The sequence below is a fragment of the Eurypyga helias genome, unplaced genomic scaffold (genome assembly GCF_000690775.1).
Source record: "Eurypyga helias isolate BGI_N326 unplaced genomic scaffold, ASM69077v1 scaffold8279, whole genome shotgun sequence".
Lineage (NCBI taxonomy): Eukaryota > Metazoa > Chordata > Aves > Eurypygiformes > Eurypygidae > Eurypyga > Eurypyga helias.
In genome coordinates this window covers 88,768-104,159 of record NW_010274025.1, presented here as the reverse complement: position 1 = coordinate 104,159, position 15,392 = coordinate 88,768, and the positions used below count along the sequence as shown (strand labels likewise).

At 51.8% G+C, this 15,392-nt stretch overlaps 1 protein-coding gene across 1 annotated transcript in view; it reads right to left on the bottom strand.

Moving 5' to 3' along the window:
• Positions 1–15,392, bottom strand: part of LOC104515639 (astrotactin-2-like) — a gene marked incomplete at its 3' end in the record, with an annotated part of 135,912 nt that overhangs the window by 35,418 nt on the left and 85,102 nt on the right. The window contains 3 exon segments of the mRNA XM_010159689.1: positions 2–11; positions 173–257; positions 12,116–12,283. Coding sequence (XP_010157991.1) covers positions 2–11; positions 173–257; positions 12,116–12,283 — 263 coding nt within the window.

The following is a 15,392-nucleotide window of genomic DNA, read 5'->3' as shown; positions in this document are numbered from 1 at the left end:
AGGGCCACGGCCTGGGAAGCAGAAAGATAAAGAGCAGCTGTGGCCGGTCACGCGGCGGGGAAAGCAGCACAGCCCGGCCCTGGGTCTGACGATGGCCGGTGGGGCGGAGACCACCCCCCTCCCCAACGTGGGAGCCAGGACAGAGAGAAAGCACCTTCGTATCACCACTCACCCTTCACTGTGTCCCCAGTCACTGCGCACGCACAGGTGGCGATGGACGGGGTCCGGGGCGTAGCCTTCATGGCAGCTGCACTCTCCTAAAAGAGAGAAAGGGAAGATGAGACCTCTCTGCCCCCGAGACATTCAGCAACCACGGCGTCGGGCCCTCCTCCCCTGCTGCCCATCTCTGATGGTACACGGCCATTCCTGGTCCCCACTGTGGATCTGGAGCACTTTGACGCAGAGGAGACAGGGACACGTGGAAAGTTGCAAGAAACCTCCTGCTCTTCTGGAGGGGGGTTACATGATGTAGCCCCCACTGTAGCTGGGGATGGGATTTCGTGATGCAAAAGGTCTGTCCTTGACCCATGTTCCTGTGAAGCCCTGCAGCTTCCTGGCTCAACACACCTCTGTCTGATGACCCCCAGAAACAGTTCCCGTTCCCCACAGAGATGTGCCCGCATGGATCTAGACGCTGCCCTGGTCCGACTGAGCACTGCCTGCTCCCCTGGCAGAGGGGCTGCTCCGGGGCCAGCAGTTCACTCCTCAGCAGGGATTACAGTTGAAGAGACCCAGCATCCATCCCTATGCACTTCCTGAGTGGGAAGATGCTCCCAACTCATCCTAGCCATGTCTTATCCCACCTCTGCTCCTGCCACCCACACAGTGATGGGACAGCAGTTTCCTGCAGCCCAACTCTTGCAGGAGGATGCAGAACCCCCTACGCTCTCACCTCCACAGGCAGTGCCCATCCCATCCCGCAGGTAAGGGGCTCGCAGTCCCGCTCCCTTTTGCTCTCTGGGTGCTGACTCACCCTGTTACACCCTTCTGACAGCAGGAGAAGACATTTCCCTCACCAGAAACCCGACCGCGCTTGGCCCAAATCAATTCCATGTTTGGGAGAAATACATAACCCAGAGCAAGAAACAGCAAAATCAAAAGGTTAATTGGATTTGCACGTGGAGTTTCTGTTACAAGCTCCTGCCGATGGGTTTTTTTTTTCCCCTCGCTCCCCTCCTCTCCCCGTCGTGCCTGAAGGCACGGCAGGCTGAGCTGTAAACACCGGCAGCGGTGGGGACCTGGGGAGGATGCTGGGGGGGGGGCACCCCCATCACGGCGGTAATGCAAACTGGCAGGTACCTGCGTGCTCATAGGGATCCTAAGCAAGTTCTTAAAATGCCTCGCAGGGATTACAGTAAAGAGCTTTATTGTCAGGAGGGAGCAAGAGGAGAGTTCAACCGCGGAGATTTTTGAGGAAGAGCCGCCTGGAAGGGGGGAGGCGGCAAAGAAAGGAAAAGGGGGGTGAGGGGAAGAAAGAGACAGCTAATGATGTGCTAAAATGCAACAGCACCTTCATGAAATATTCACTGCCTTAAACACGTCTAATATTAAAGATTAAATGTCCTGGGATTTGTCCTAGCGACTTCGAAGCACTGATTTATGATCTGTCAAAAGCTGCTAACCTCATGATTCATAATGGGAGCGGCAGGAACATTGCTTCTCCAAAGGGTTTTTTTGGGAGCGAGACGGCGGCACTAGCCCCTGCTCCAGCTCAGGCGTGCCTGGGGGCTTGGGCGGTCGCGTGGCAAGAAAACGCAGGTCCTAATGGCTCCATCAGTGAATTTAAAAAAAGAAAAGTTATTTTTTCCTTGGGTGCTTAGTACGCAAGTTTCCCCAGCCGCGCCGCGGATCATTAATTCCTGGCGCTTATTACATAACAAATATATGCTCTGCAAATGAGAGACATCTCAAAGTGCTTGCGAAGCAGAGCTGGGAGTCTTGGGGCACCGGCTCGTACTCAGCTCCTTCCACGGAAATTAGAGCAAGTAGGGAAAAAACACCTACAGAGGTTGGCATCAAACAGCCTGAACGGCTCCCACCTCATCAATGCCTGGAGGTGCTGGTGAACCCCTTTCCCACGGCGCAGGAGGGTTTATTTTGTCCACCGGTTTGTTTACTGCTCTGCCAGTTTGGCGTCGGAAGGAGAAATTCTATCAACCTGCAGAAATATTGATTTTACTGACTCCAATCCTGGAGTTTCAGCAGCTACAGCCGGTGCTGGAGGCTTTATTGGGAGGTTTATTGGGAGGTTTATTTCTGTAAGCGAGAGGGCAAGCAGCAGCACGGGCTGGGGAGCAGATCCGGGGTGGCAGAGAGGGGAGACACTGGGGAATGCCACCTGGGGCACAGAGACCGCAGGAGCCTGCCCCTCACCAGGAGCACTCGGGACCAGCTTTTCCCAGGGAGATCTGCACACTTTTAGCAGAGTTCTAGAAACTAGATAGCAAGTCTCCCAGCCCGAGATGGGCTGAGTGTTACAGTCTGCTGGAGGAGCAGGATCCATCTCCCAGATGGTTTAGGATCTATTTCTATTTCTAGAACCACAAACAGGCAATTATTGGGGTTTCAAAAAAAACTCAGCAGAACCTGCCGTGTTCCTGCTAGTTTTCATGAGCTTTTGCTCTCTCCCCATCAGCATTCACCCTCCTTTGGCTCCCCTTGAGCTACTCTGTTATTTTCTGTCTGTCCCCATCCTCCCCAAAAGTGATGCTGAGCCAGGGAAGATGCTGAGCCAGCCAGGCTAATCCCCATGGACAGAAAAACACCCAGTGAAGTCTCCTAGGGTTCCGGTAACCCTAACTCCTCTTTAGGGTAAGTGTATTTTCTCAAGAGCACATTTCAACATCCTGTTAGAAAAAAACAAACTATCCAAAGGCAAAACAATGCCCTTTTTCGGAGCTACTAAATTCCATGTGCTTCTGAGAGGAGCGATGTTATCCGCTTAGCAACGCTCACACTAAGTTAGGATTCAACCTGAGCTTAAAGCCAGATTCGGCCAAAATAACCAAGTTTGACAAATAACGGCACCTGAAGCCGGATGCAATTTCCACAGGTCCTGCACACGCCTCCGTGCAACGTTCAGCTGCTGCGGGAGGACAAATGAATCAGGATCTACAAAGCGCTGTGACAAGCATCCTATTTCCGCAGCCACCAACCTGCACCCTGCCCATGGCAAATACACAGGCCTGCGCGATCCTTCCTCTTCCTTCGGATTCGTAACCCACAAATTGTGTCAGATAATTCACAGCAAATTATGAACTGTTCTAGCAAAAGTAACGGCTCACTCCGCTCTGGAGGGCTCCTGTTAGATTTCCAGTGTGTTATTTAACAAAACACTGGGAAAGGGGGGAAAAACCACCTCCGCCGTTGCAGAGAGAAGGTGCATAAACTGGGGAATGCAACATCGCAGCTCTAGCAAGAGGCTCACAAAATGTTACTCACACGACACGTGCAGCTACGTGGAAGGGCGAGGGGAGAGCTGAGGCTATGGGAACACAGCACCCACAGCTTTCTTCATCCTCCCCTGCTCCCTTCTCCCTGCTTGCACATAATCTCATCAAAGACTCTGCTGCCATGACTAATTACAGGTCACACGGAGTCTCCATGCTGGTTTCTGCATGAGATGAACCTGAACCTCTGTCTGAAGCAGCAGGACACATCTCTGAGCACCACAGGCACATTTCACCTGCATCCTCCCTCCTGCTGTGCCTTCGTCCCCAGGGAGGCTGGTGACAGAGACGGTGGGCAGCTCAGGTCACAGACCTGGAGAAGGGGCTGCAGAGTTCGAGCTCCCTTTGGCCCCGTGACGTTGCAGGCATTGCTCCTGGCCTCAGCTGGGAAGTGAGGAGCTGGAGCTTACTGGGAGGAACGGGGCAAGGACACACCGACTTGGTTTCTGCATGCAGACACGAGCGTGCTCTTCCCATTTCTGAGCAAAGGGCTTCTCCCCTTGCCCATGCTTCACACTGCCTTAGTGCTGGAGCTGTCTACAGCCATCTTTAGCATTGTTAACACCCTCAGCATCCGTGGTTTTGGCTCAGGGTTGGCCCATGCTGAGGCTCTCTCATGCCTGGAGGAAATGCATCTAACACAAGCCAGACCCGAGCTCATCCCCTCCAGTGGCACGGGCACGGTGCGAAGCACGTGGAGGAAAGCAGCCCTCCGGTCTCTGCTCATCTCGACCAGCTGTGCTGGTGAAGGCTTTAGCTCTCTCTTTTTTTTTTTTATATTTAAGATGAAAGTTCTTCCATCTTGCCCACCACACCGTGCTGCTGTTCCTCCTGAAATGGGAGATGGGGTCTCAGGCTGCATCTGCACCCTCCCAGGCCGTCCGCACGCTCTGCCCAGGAAGCAGCAGAGCAGGGCTGTGGGATGAGCTGCCAGCATGCTTGGGTAATCCTGTTAGCCTGTTAGTCAGGGACAGAGGTGATCTGCGGTGATAATGCTGCAAGATCCCCCTAATCCACCCGCCCAGTGCGCAGCACAAAGCTCCCAGAGTCCCTGCGCTCCCGGGGAAGCTGTTCTTTGCTGTCATTGGCATTTTAATTTAAGGAGCTGGAGGGGCTTTGGCAGTGGTGGAGAAAACCTGTGGCTTGTCAACCCCCTTCTGGCACTGCCCATGCCCATGATTCCCTTCTCCATGGAGGCACATCCACCCTGGCATTGGCCTCCATCCCAGAGGGATACCCTGCTGTGCTGGGGCCATGCCCCTGCGGTGAAAGTGTGTTCCTGGGGACAACAGCCAACCCCAGCTGGGTGGGAGCTCGTTCCCAGTGGCTGTAGGGCTACAAACATACACATTGCATATACACTCTCATGCTTGCTGTGGGCCTCTCCCACCCCGAGCAATACACAACCTGGCCCCAGATTTTCAGGTCAGCACCCATGGGTGGACACACACCAGGGGACACGGCTGCCCCAGCAAAGCACCCTCAGTGCCAGGGAGCTGCAGCAGCACCTCCCCAGCCACCCTCAGCTCAGCAAGAGCCAAGTCCCCATCCCAGAAGGCATCCCAGTGAACTCCAGCACAGCTGTCCTTCCAACAACACCTCCTGCTTCTCCTCCCTTGCCCACCGTGGCACGGGAGGAGAAAGGGTCTGCAGAGGGAGGTAGGCACTGGGTGGCAAGCCGAGGCTGAGCATTTTTCAGCGAACAGAGGCGGCCGTTGAGTGTGGTGCTGCACACCCTGCCAGCCCTGACTGCACCAGTGTTTCGCCGCAGGGACACAGCACAAAGCCCCTCTCTTCTGGGCAAGCACGAAGCCATCTCCAGGGTTACCAGCCTGCTCCGAGGTGGGAGGACTGCGGGATCCCCCCTCCTTTCCTGCTACAAGGATGCAAAGCCTTCACCCCCATCAGCAGCTCGAGCTGCATGGCCTGAATTCCCTTGCCAGGATCAAAGGCATGCGGGAATGACATCTCCTGCTCAGGTGCTGCTGTCTAAGCCACCAGCTCAGTGCTCGGTGAGGGCCATGTCCCCTTGTCACCACTGTCCACAGCAGGAGCTGCTGCCCAGGAACCTCTGCTGGGGCAGAGGGGACTGGGGTGTTCCTACACGGGGTTCGAGGGCTGCTGCCTGCTACCATGCAGGTAACCCTGTGCTGCTCCCAGCTCTGCTGTTCCCCAGCATCTCCCTTCCAAGGTGGTGGCAGTGCCCAGGACCACCGGCAGCAGCCCTGAGTACACCCTGTGACAAAAGCCACCAACAGATCAACACAAGTCACCACATCCCTCCAGTGGCCACGGCCACCAGACTCCCGTAACAAAGCTGTTGAGACCTCAGGGTCTTGTCTATGTCTGGAGGAAGCCCCACATCCATTTATCCTTCCAAAAGGTTTCTGAGATCCTGGCAGAGAAACAACCTCTTCACCTGCAAAAACTCTGACAAGAGCGAGCCAAACCCGTGTCCTCCAGCCACCTGAAGCACGTGCTCTGGCTCCACAGACATCCCTCACAGGCAAGAGCCTCCTCTCTGCTGCGAAGAACCACGGACCCTCAGTGTAAGAGGGGGCTGCAGCGTTCCCTCCAGGGCAGAGCCTGACGGTCCCCACCACTGTCCCCAGACCACGTGTGATGCTTGCTGCCGTGGCTCGTCTCCCTCTCTGCCTACAGCAACCCCCGCACAGGCAGATCAGGCTGCACCCCAGCCCCCACCCTAGAGCCCTACAACCCACAGGGAGGTGCCACAGGATCCCCAGAGCAACAGCCCTCCTTGCTGCCAGCCCTCCTGCCAAGGGATGATGCTCTGCCAGGGAAAGACAAACCCTGTGAACAGCACGAGAGATCTCGGCCACGGACGGACATTCCTCTGCCTGCAGTCTGGCCTGAACACAAATAATAAACCCCTGAACTCCCTGCTGGCAGCACTCCCCGTGCTGCAGACTGGCTGCTGGGGTGCAAGCACGGCAGCACACGGCTGCCCGGAGCCCCAGTGCCGGATCCCTGCCAGGAGTGGCTCCCAGCAAAGCGATGACAAGGGCGAGCTCACCAGGGACGGGTCAAGACACAACTGCACAAGGGTTGGCACGAGGGTTTCCTATCGACAGAGGTAAGGATGAGAGGAAAGTGAAAAATCCCTGCAACAAACCCCCTCCTTAAAGTTTGCTGTGCCCCTGTGGGATGGCAGGGCGAGGGCAACTTTTCAGACATTCAGGGAAAATTAAACAGAGGCAAGGATGAACAAAGGTCTGAATAGTTCATGAAATTCCCAGCTTCAATGAGGAAGTGAGGTGTCTGCAGGGAGCTGCTCCCTGAGTCAGGCTGGCCCCTGGCCAAGGCCATGGCTCCTCCAACCACCGTGGCGGCAGCACCGGCTCCCCGTGAAGCTCTCTGAAAAGCGTCTCTCCTTACCCTCGCTATTGGCTGTTCCTGGCCTTCAGGGATGGCCCTTTCCAAACCTGGGTCTCTCTTTCATCCTGACCAGAAACGCTATTTCAGTAAAGGCAGTTTAGCTCTCAAGGAATGAGACAGGGAAGGTGGATCCTGCCTGGCTGAGTACAGAGGGAAGACCTGCAGTTAATTTGACAGTTATCCCTCCTCTCCCCTGCTGCAAGTCACCCTCTTCACCCAGATCCATCAGAGCATTTAAGCACAAGCTGAACTTCCAGGGATTGTGTCTGGGTTTACGCTCTGCAGGGATTTTATTCGCATTATCATCTGCTCAGCCACCGAGGAGCCTCTCCCTGGGCACATACGCAGGGTAGCAGTGAGAGGTCCCAAGGGTGCACCAAGGTGGTCACAGTGCCACGGCTGTCATCTTCTGGGGGCAATGCTGCCCAGAGCTGACCATGGCGTGGGGAGAAGCCAGCTCCCAGAGATGAGCCCAGGAGCAGCTCCACACTGCAAAACTCATTCCTCTTCACCCCTCTTCGTGGTCTTTAGACAAGCACAGAAATGCCATTACAAGAACATTAGCAGCTGCAGGATTAAACACTCTAATGGCAGAAAATGAGAGTGTAAAGACAGCACAGATAACCTTAACTCAGCCCCCTCATAGGCTTGCATTTTGATTGCTGTTTATGTATAACACTTCAGCCCGGAGCTAAATTAGCTTGGGAGTTAACTGCCTCCTGCCCTGCTTGGTGCACAAGGCAAACTGTGCCGCCACATGAAAAGAAATCGTATATTACATGGCTTTTGACCAAGTTATTAAACTACATACCTTAGAGAGACAGAACCTCATCTTATAAAAGTCTAAGTCAATAAAGACACCAGGATGCTCCAACAGCGAAAATAGCAGAAGTGCACAAGAACAAACAAATATTACTTGATGTGCACAAAAGCTGCATGGTATTAAATTGAACTATGGGAGAAAATGGCTGTTTTCATAAACACAAATACACCCTCACCAAGGTTGGTCATCTCCCAATTTACATGCTCAGCTCTGCAACCTCCAAATCCCCTTAGCAGGTTGCCTTAAAAAATGGCTCTATTTAAAAATGACTTTCATCTGTCTCCTGCTCACAAGACCCCTGTCCTACCCGGACAGGAACACCATCTGTGGCTCTGGTGACAAACTAGCCCATTTGGAAGATGATGGAAACCTTTTCTTCCCTCCTGCCAATTTCCAGAAAAGACCCTTCCCTACCACTTCTCATTTGGTCCTCACAAGCTGGTGCCTATTGCCTTGGGAATGCCATCAATTGTGGATGCAAGGGAGAGAATTTTGATGGAGAAGTGCCTGATTTATAGATGGGGAAAAAAATTCAACGCATTTGCACCTGCTAATCAAGGTAGCTATCCATCTCATTTATGCCACTGCTCCAGTGAGCCTGACAGCACAAAATCAGAGGCTGTTTCTTCCAGCATTTGGCCCTAAGGGACCGATTCTCCAGCAGGTCTCTTAAGCGATGCCCACAGAATGTGCAAGTGAATCAGTTTTGTGCATACAAAGCAGGTAATTGTGCTCACAAATCAGGATTTGCATATGCTGCCGAAAACGGATGCTCTCATAAATGTTGCCAGTGCTGGTAAGGGAGGCTAGCAAAAAAGCAAGCGCTCCTGGATTTTACACAGAGGTGTCCCAGTGCGTGGTATGAGCCGTGGTGCTGGCAACACACTCCACATCTGCCCAAAATACGGAGAGCGAGGAGAGGTGACTGCAAGTCCCAGAAGATGACAAACCGTCCCTGTTCTCGTTTCAAGCAGCACGGTCAGGACCTGCCAAGAGGATGGGGCATTTTGACCCATCTTTGACCCATCTTGACCCAAGAACCATGTCCCTTGTCCCACCTGATGTGGCGGCTGGGCCCCCCTGCCATGTCTGCAAGGGGAAGACCCTATGCACCATCCACCTCTTCAGGTCTTTGCAGTTATGCCAGACCAACCGGCTTGGCATTTCCAAGGCAGGGGGGAAGGAGAAAGATGATGTTTTGCTCATGTGCAGATGTTGGTACTCCCTGTGAAAAGCTCTGATGAGCTGGTGCTTTGCAATGCGGGTTGGAAATTTGTCAGGGGGGCAGCAATCATTTAATTAAAGAGTGAGTCACACGGCAAAGACACAAGGGAAGGCAAATTAAGGTCAGGCAAGGAAAATGTATTTTGGCATTTCCTAGTGTTTCAGTGCCTGAGTTTTCAGTGCGGGTTATTATTCACACTGAAGTAGTAGCTGGTGGTTGGTGTCATGAGTCAGCACGTTGTACAGACAGATCTTATACAAAATTCCAACCCCAAAGTGGTCTTCAGTGCTGGGAATGGGTAAGAGCTTGAGTCTCAGCAGACAGAGCATACGTGACCTGGTGGCCAGGAGCCCGTGACACTGCTGCCAGGGATGAGTCCTGCCCGCAGAGACCTGCCCACACCTTGGAACAAGGAAGCACTAGGACAAGGCTGTATCCACGCTGCCATGGGGATTAGTTCCAAGGGGAAGGCTGAAGTCAAATTAGCTGTCAATGTGCTGGAGGACATCAAGGCTGTCCCTGCTGCTCTTCACAGGGGAAAACTTCAAAGCTTTCATCCTCCAGACAGGACAAACCTCAGTCCATCCTCCTCATGGATGCTTCGTCCTGCCCAAGAGGAGAGAGGGCAGGGGAAACCCCCAGCACCCATCGCATGGGATGCTCACAGAGATGATAAAATCCCTGACCTGAAAAGGTTGAAATCTAGTCAGGATTTATGTCCCCTAGTAAAACCACAGGCCTGCCTCTCTCAAGGTGATAAAAATAAATCACCCTTAAAAATAGAACGGCATTAATAAAAATAAATCTAAAAATACATGCAGTGCATCGCGGAGTTACAATCTCCCAGCCTGGCATAGAAACTTCTCACCAGCTAAGGGCTGGTCAATAGTGACAAACATAAGTGGTGCCTGGGGCTATGTCTGGACGTAGGGTGTCACACAGGTATTTCCAAAGGCCTCATTTTCAGTGGGTAGTTGCCCAGCTCTTGTGAAGTTTGGACCTCTTAAGGGGGTCCTAGATTTAGGCTCTGAAAATCAGCAGCCCCACCAGCCAGTCCTGCTCTACCCTCTACGGATCCAACTGGCATAGACTGGAGAAAGCTTTTGCTTTAGCCATGAGGAAACTCCCAAGCTGAAGAGAGAGGGAAGAAGCAAATTGATGGATTTTGGGTGAGGAACCTAAAAGTCCAGGTCAAGGCTGCTCTGCTCTCACTTCCCACCATGGGTACAGCGTGGAGGACGGGAGCCATGCAAGGATGGGAGGTGCAGAGCAGCTGGCAAGGTTAGGACCCAGCGCAGTGCCGGAGCAGAGCACCTCCTGGGCTAACGAGCATCGCTCCCTTCCCTGCAAACGCGATCTGACACATCCTGCTCAAGCGTGGGGCATCCAGTGGGAGCGACAAGCTGCTCCGGCGAGCTGGGGATGCAGGGGGAGCAGCAGCGGGGCCAGCTTGGGAAAATAGCCACTCCTTGCAGCCGAAGCAGTGAAGGGATTAATCCAGCCCTGTTCGGTGCCAAGGACGGTGTGGGGCTGGCAGAGTGACAGGGCCCTTACAACGGGCAAGTCATGGTCTGGTCCCATACAGTCTCCCCACAGTTTCTGCTGGATGCAGGTGTTTTTGTCTCCTGCTCCCCTGGACCAGGGGAGAGGTGAACACGTCCTCCCTCTCCGGCAGCGGTGGCTGTCTTTTGTTGATTCCTGAAACAATCCTTCTGCTCTGTGACATCTGGATGAGAAGAGCCTCCTCCTGCACCATCTCCATCTGCCAAGGTGGCTGCTGCCACCTCCCAGCCTCCTTGGGACTGGAGGTGATGCCCAGGGCTCATCTCCACAGGGAATTCATGCAGTACCATTATTCTGCTGCAGCGATGCCTGTCAGTGCCTCTGTGCTGCACACAAGCCTTGAGGAACAAGAGCACTGAAAAAGAACATTGTCTTGGCCAGGAAAATGGATTTTTGAGACCAAGTTCAGTATTTGCATCTCAGCTGAGCAGGGAGGGATGAGAACAGAGTCACCCTCGCCAGCTCATATGTGCACGACCCAGGAGGGTTTCTTCCTCTCAAGATGCCATGTATTAACAGCACAGTCCATGGCAGTAGGAGGCTTAGAAAAAGCCTTCTCTGTGAGCCATCCCCCCTCAAAGCTCCTGCAAAACCAGAAACCAACGTCCCTCCCTTGCAGCCACACGTCTCATGCACAAACACAGGCAGCAGAGAGCCTCATTTTTCCATTTTCCTTCCCTTAGAGAGAAGGGAAGTGTCTCACACAGAGCGGGGGATAACCTGGGAACGGTACTTCGCTGCAAGGAGACAGAGGGCTCTGCGTTGCCCTCAGCTGCAGAGCGTGCCAGGAGCACATGGCACCAAGAAGGGATCCCACCAGCAGTGAGGCACGGGGCAGCAGGAGCCACGTTCACCACTGCAGAGTGCACGGTGTGCCCCACGTTATGAAAACCAGCACCGTCCCCCAGCCACCTTCCCCTGCAAGGTCCTGTCACCCGCCACAGCTGAGACATCACCCCCAGCTGTTGCCTGGGGTCACATACTGACTTCCCCCCTACGCAGACCCCCCGCCTTCGTTCAGTAGTTGCGCATTTGCTGTTTTTGGTGTTCCTGGCTCACTGCGGACTCCAGGATCCCCGTTTGTCACCCAGAAGGAAAGGTGACACTTCTCCTTTGCCCAGCCTCACACCTCCAAGTGGGGTTGGCTGTTGCTGCACAGAGGCAGCCTCTGCATGCAAGCAGAACATGCTCAGCACAAAGGTCGTTGACAGATGAGGGAGGACAGCAGACTTACAACTCCAGGAGGGAGGGTTGGAGGAGAGATCCAACCCAGGTGGTCATCAGGCAGGAGGACTAATGGGAAACAGGCTGCTCTGTGGTGAAATGGTCAGAACAGAAAAGGGATGGAGGTGGAGAAGCTCACAGGGAAGTTTTCCAGACTGGACAGTGAAATAGCACAACTTAGAAGCAGATAAACTCGACATGCCTTCAGCTGCCACACCAAAGAATTGATAGGTCCACCATTTCGAACCTCCACCCTTGTACCCATCTTCTTTGTACTTTGCTAGTGGGGGTTACCAGTGTGTGACATCTTGGTCCTCCGTGCCTGACACCAGGCTGTGGCAGAGGTGAGCTGAGCGGGCAGCGAAGCACCCAGAGACAAACCTTCTCCCTTGCAACTTTGCAAGTTCCTCCCTATTCCCCGGCCTCCCTTACCTGTCTCTTGGTCACACAGTTGTTCACAGGCATCAGTGGTCCTCTGTCCACAGAGGTCTCTCACCCAGGGGGATGTGGCGTTGATCTGATAATACAGGGACAGCTTGGCTGGATTAAGCCAGTCAGAGATGTCCAAGTAGCTCCCCTCGCTCACAACAAAGCTGCTGCCTGGAGAGTGAGAAAAAAGTGCATTAAGTGAGTGTAAAAATCAAAAAAATAATTTTTAAAGTGTGTTTTGGCTCGATATCAGAACCCTCTACTCTTGAGAAGCTGATCTGATGTCAAGATCAGCAAAAAGACCAAGTTCACCACACTCCAGCTTGAAGAACTTCATTTGACCATTCCTCTCCATACCAATGTGCCCCAGTGAATGATCCAACAGCTGGGACACCCCTCTGCTCAGACACCCCCTACCCCAACCCTGCTCAGCATGACGAGATGCTGCACTTAATTCCCAGATCTCTGCAGACATACGGACCAATACAATTATTCTGAGCCATCAGATGAGAGCATCACTCCCCCAGCGCATGCAGGTGGTGTCCCCGAGACACCCAGATGCCGGGTGCAGGACACGGCTGGGCAGCAGCAGCGTGGGCTGCCCCCACTTCAGTCCTTCAGCTGAAGGTGAGTGAATTGGCCCAAGACACAACTTCTTACATAAGAGGTCTCGCATCAGAGACACTCCCTCACCTTCTGCCTCCCGAGAGTTAGAAGTGAACCCCTGCCAAAAATCTTTTCTTACAGAATCTTACGTTTCTTTATTTTGTGAAATGTTATTTTTCCCCACTGGCATCTGGGAATATGCATCATCTAATTAGCCAAATAGATTTTCAGTTCAGCCCAATCATTTCCTTATCTAACATCTGAGGCCCAGCATCGCTTGGGGGATTCTGCAGGCACAGAGGTCCTCATTAACTCTGATCTTCAATTACATTGATTATAAGACTGCCTCCATAATAGTGCTGCACAGATCAGAGGGGAACCAAAAAACCTTTGCCATTAAGTGGTGTTTTGCAAAAGTTACCAGGGTAAAAGCCTCTAAAAACAGAGGAGAAGAAACCTTCAAGGAGGAGTGGGCAAGGGAAACTGTCAGGTAGCCCAGGAACTCAGAGTCGTCCTTCCACAAAGCGCCAGGTCTTGCAAATGTGAACAGAATTTGCAACCACTATCTCAAGATTCAAATCCTTCTCAGTGTTCACCCAGCAATCCCAAGTCCCTGGATCCAGGGTGCAATTTCGTGAAACTTCAGGGCTGGTATCACTTAGTAAAGGACTGGGACATCATTTTTTAAGCATGGCATAAGATCTTAGCTCAGTGAAAGCCAAGCGATTAAAAAAGCAGGACAAGCAACCCATAGCTGCAACCACCCCACACGAACCTGCTTGAACACAAACTCCTGATTTCCTTTTGAAGAGAATCACTGATGCTTTAGCAAGCGGGAGCCCTTCTGAACCTCATCCCATGCCACATTATCCATGCAGAGGATAAAATACAAAGCTTGAAGTCAAGCATCCCAGTCAGGCATCCTGAGACCTAAGCACCACACAAATCTGAGCCCTAATTTCACATGGATTCAAATCTTCTACACTTATACTGGTTAAACACCATAAACATATTCACAGACGCATCTCTACACTCAGAGCTGATGGAGGCTGCCAAGCTGCTGACTGTTCACGCAAATGAAAATTAGGCATCCAGGATCCAGCTGCTCTGGAGACACAGCAAGGCAGGAGCCTGCATCACCGAGGCTGCAGGATACATCTCAATCAGACACTCGGCAGCAGTACATTGCTGGGTAAACTCTGCAGCACCAATGAAGAGCATCGAAACCCGGAGCACGAAGAAGTACCTTAGAGCCACGTAATTTTATTTCTAATTACCAGTCTTTTCCACAAATGTTTAAAGATAGCTTTAATACCAGTGATAACTATTGCTGGGTTATTACCAAACAGAAACGCATCATGAACCCATTGGGAGCGTTTACTGTGTGTCTATGTAGCTACCTGTCAGTCTTGCTGGCTTCCTTATTTTTGTAGTTCCTTAATAAAGAGCGATGCTTGGGACACAGGTAAGCAGACTTTGAGGCTCTGCACACCCTGGACCCAAAGACTGAAGAGCAAAATCACCAGGTCTTGATTAACTGTCTACTTATTGAACCCAACTTCTAGTTAAAATACAGCCAGCCCAAAAGTAACAGAAGCAAATCAGACATAAAATAAATCATATAATTAGTCCTCATGAAGATGAAGGTGACTCGAGCTGGCAGAGCATCCAGCCAAGGAGCTGCTATGCGGAGGGGAGGACCCCACAGTCAGGGTGGGCGATGGAGGGGTGACCTCTGGAGCTCCCCACCACCCCCACGTGCTGAGCTCCTCCAGGAAGCACATTCATGGCCCTGCTGTTAAATTTTCACCTTCTTTGGATAACCCAGCCTGCTTGCTGCTGCAAGTATAAAACCTAAAAAGCTACCTACTTATGGAAGGACCTCCTATATCAACACCAAAATCCGACACCCAGGCAGGAGCCAATAACTTCTCTTTCAGCAGAATTCTGGTGTGCATGTAAAACCACAAATTTGGAAAGTTTGAAATAATTTGCAAATTGATCAAGCTTTCGCCAGATTCTGTACAGAGAAAGACCTTGCCAAATATAACACAACTGTAACTTAAATAAATAAGTCCTCATATATTCAAGATAGTCACTTATTTTGATTTTAATAAGTCTGACTGCAACATCATCTTCAATATCAAAAGTTAAAAAACATGGTGCAGAAATGAAAACATTCAACCCCCAAAATCCCTGAATTCAAGTTCAGCCTAAGATGGAGCTTTTTCTACTTCAGTTAAAAACCAAAAAACCTGGGGAAATGAAAGATTATAGTTAATTGTAAACACTTTCCTGCCTTCCTAGGAGGAAGGAGGGGACAAATTCTAGCAAGGAGATTTCTCACATCTTTGAAGCTGAGTGTGTCACCGCTCAGCTGGGTGAGATTTGTAGAGGTGTTCACAGACACTCTCATCGCCTTCACTCCCATCGAAAATACAAACAAACATCCCAACCTTGATCCCTCTATAGCTTGCCTGAGAAAAAAAATAACAAGAAAAGGCATTTTACAAATATTTTGAAAGCTAAAATTCTGAACATTTCAAAGCCTTTTCAGACAATTTTTCTCTTTATTTTCAAAGAATCCACACATAGAAAACAGTTTTCAAAAGTCACCAGTGCATACATATCAAAACCATCTTGAAAAGCTCAGAAAGGGCAGGTTGAGTATTGA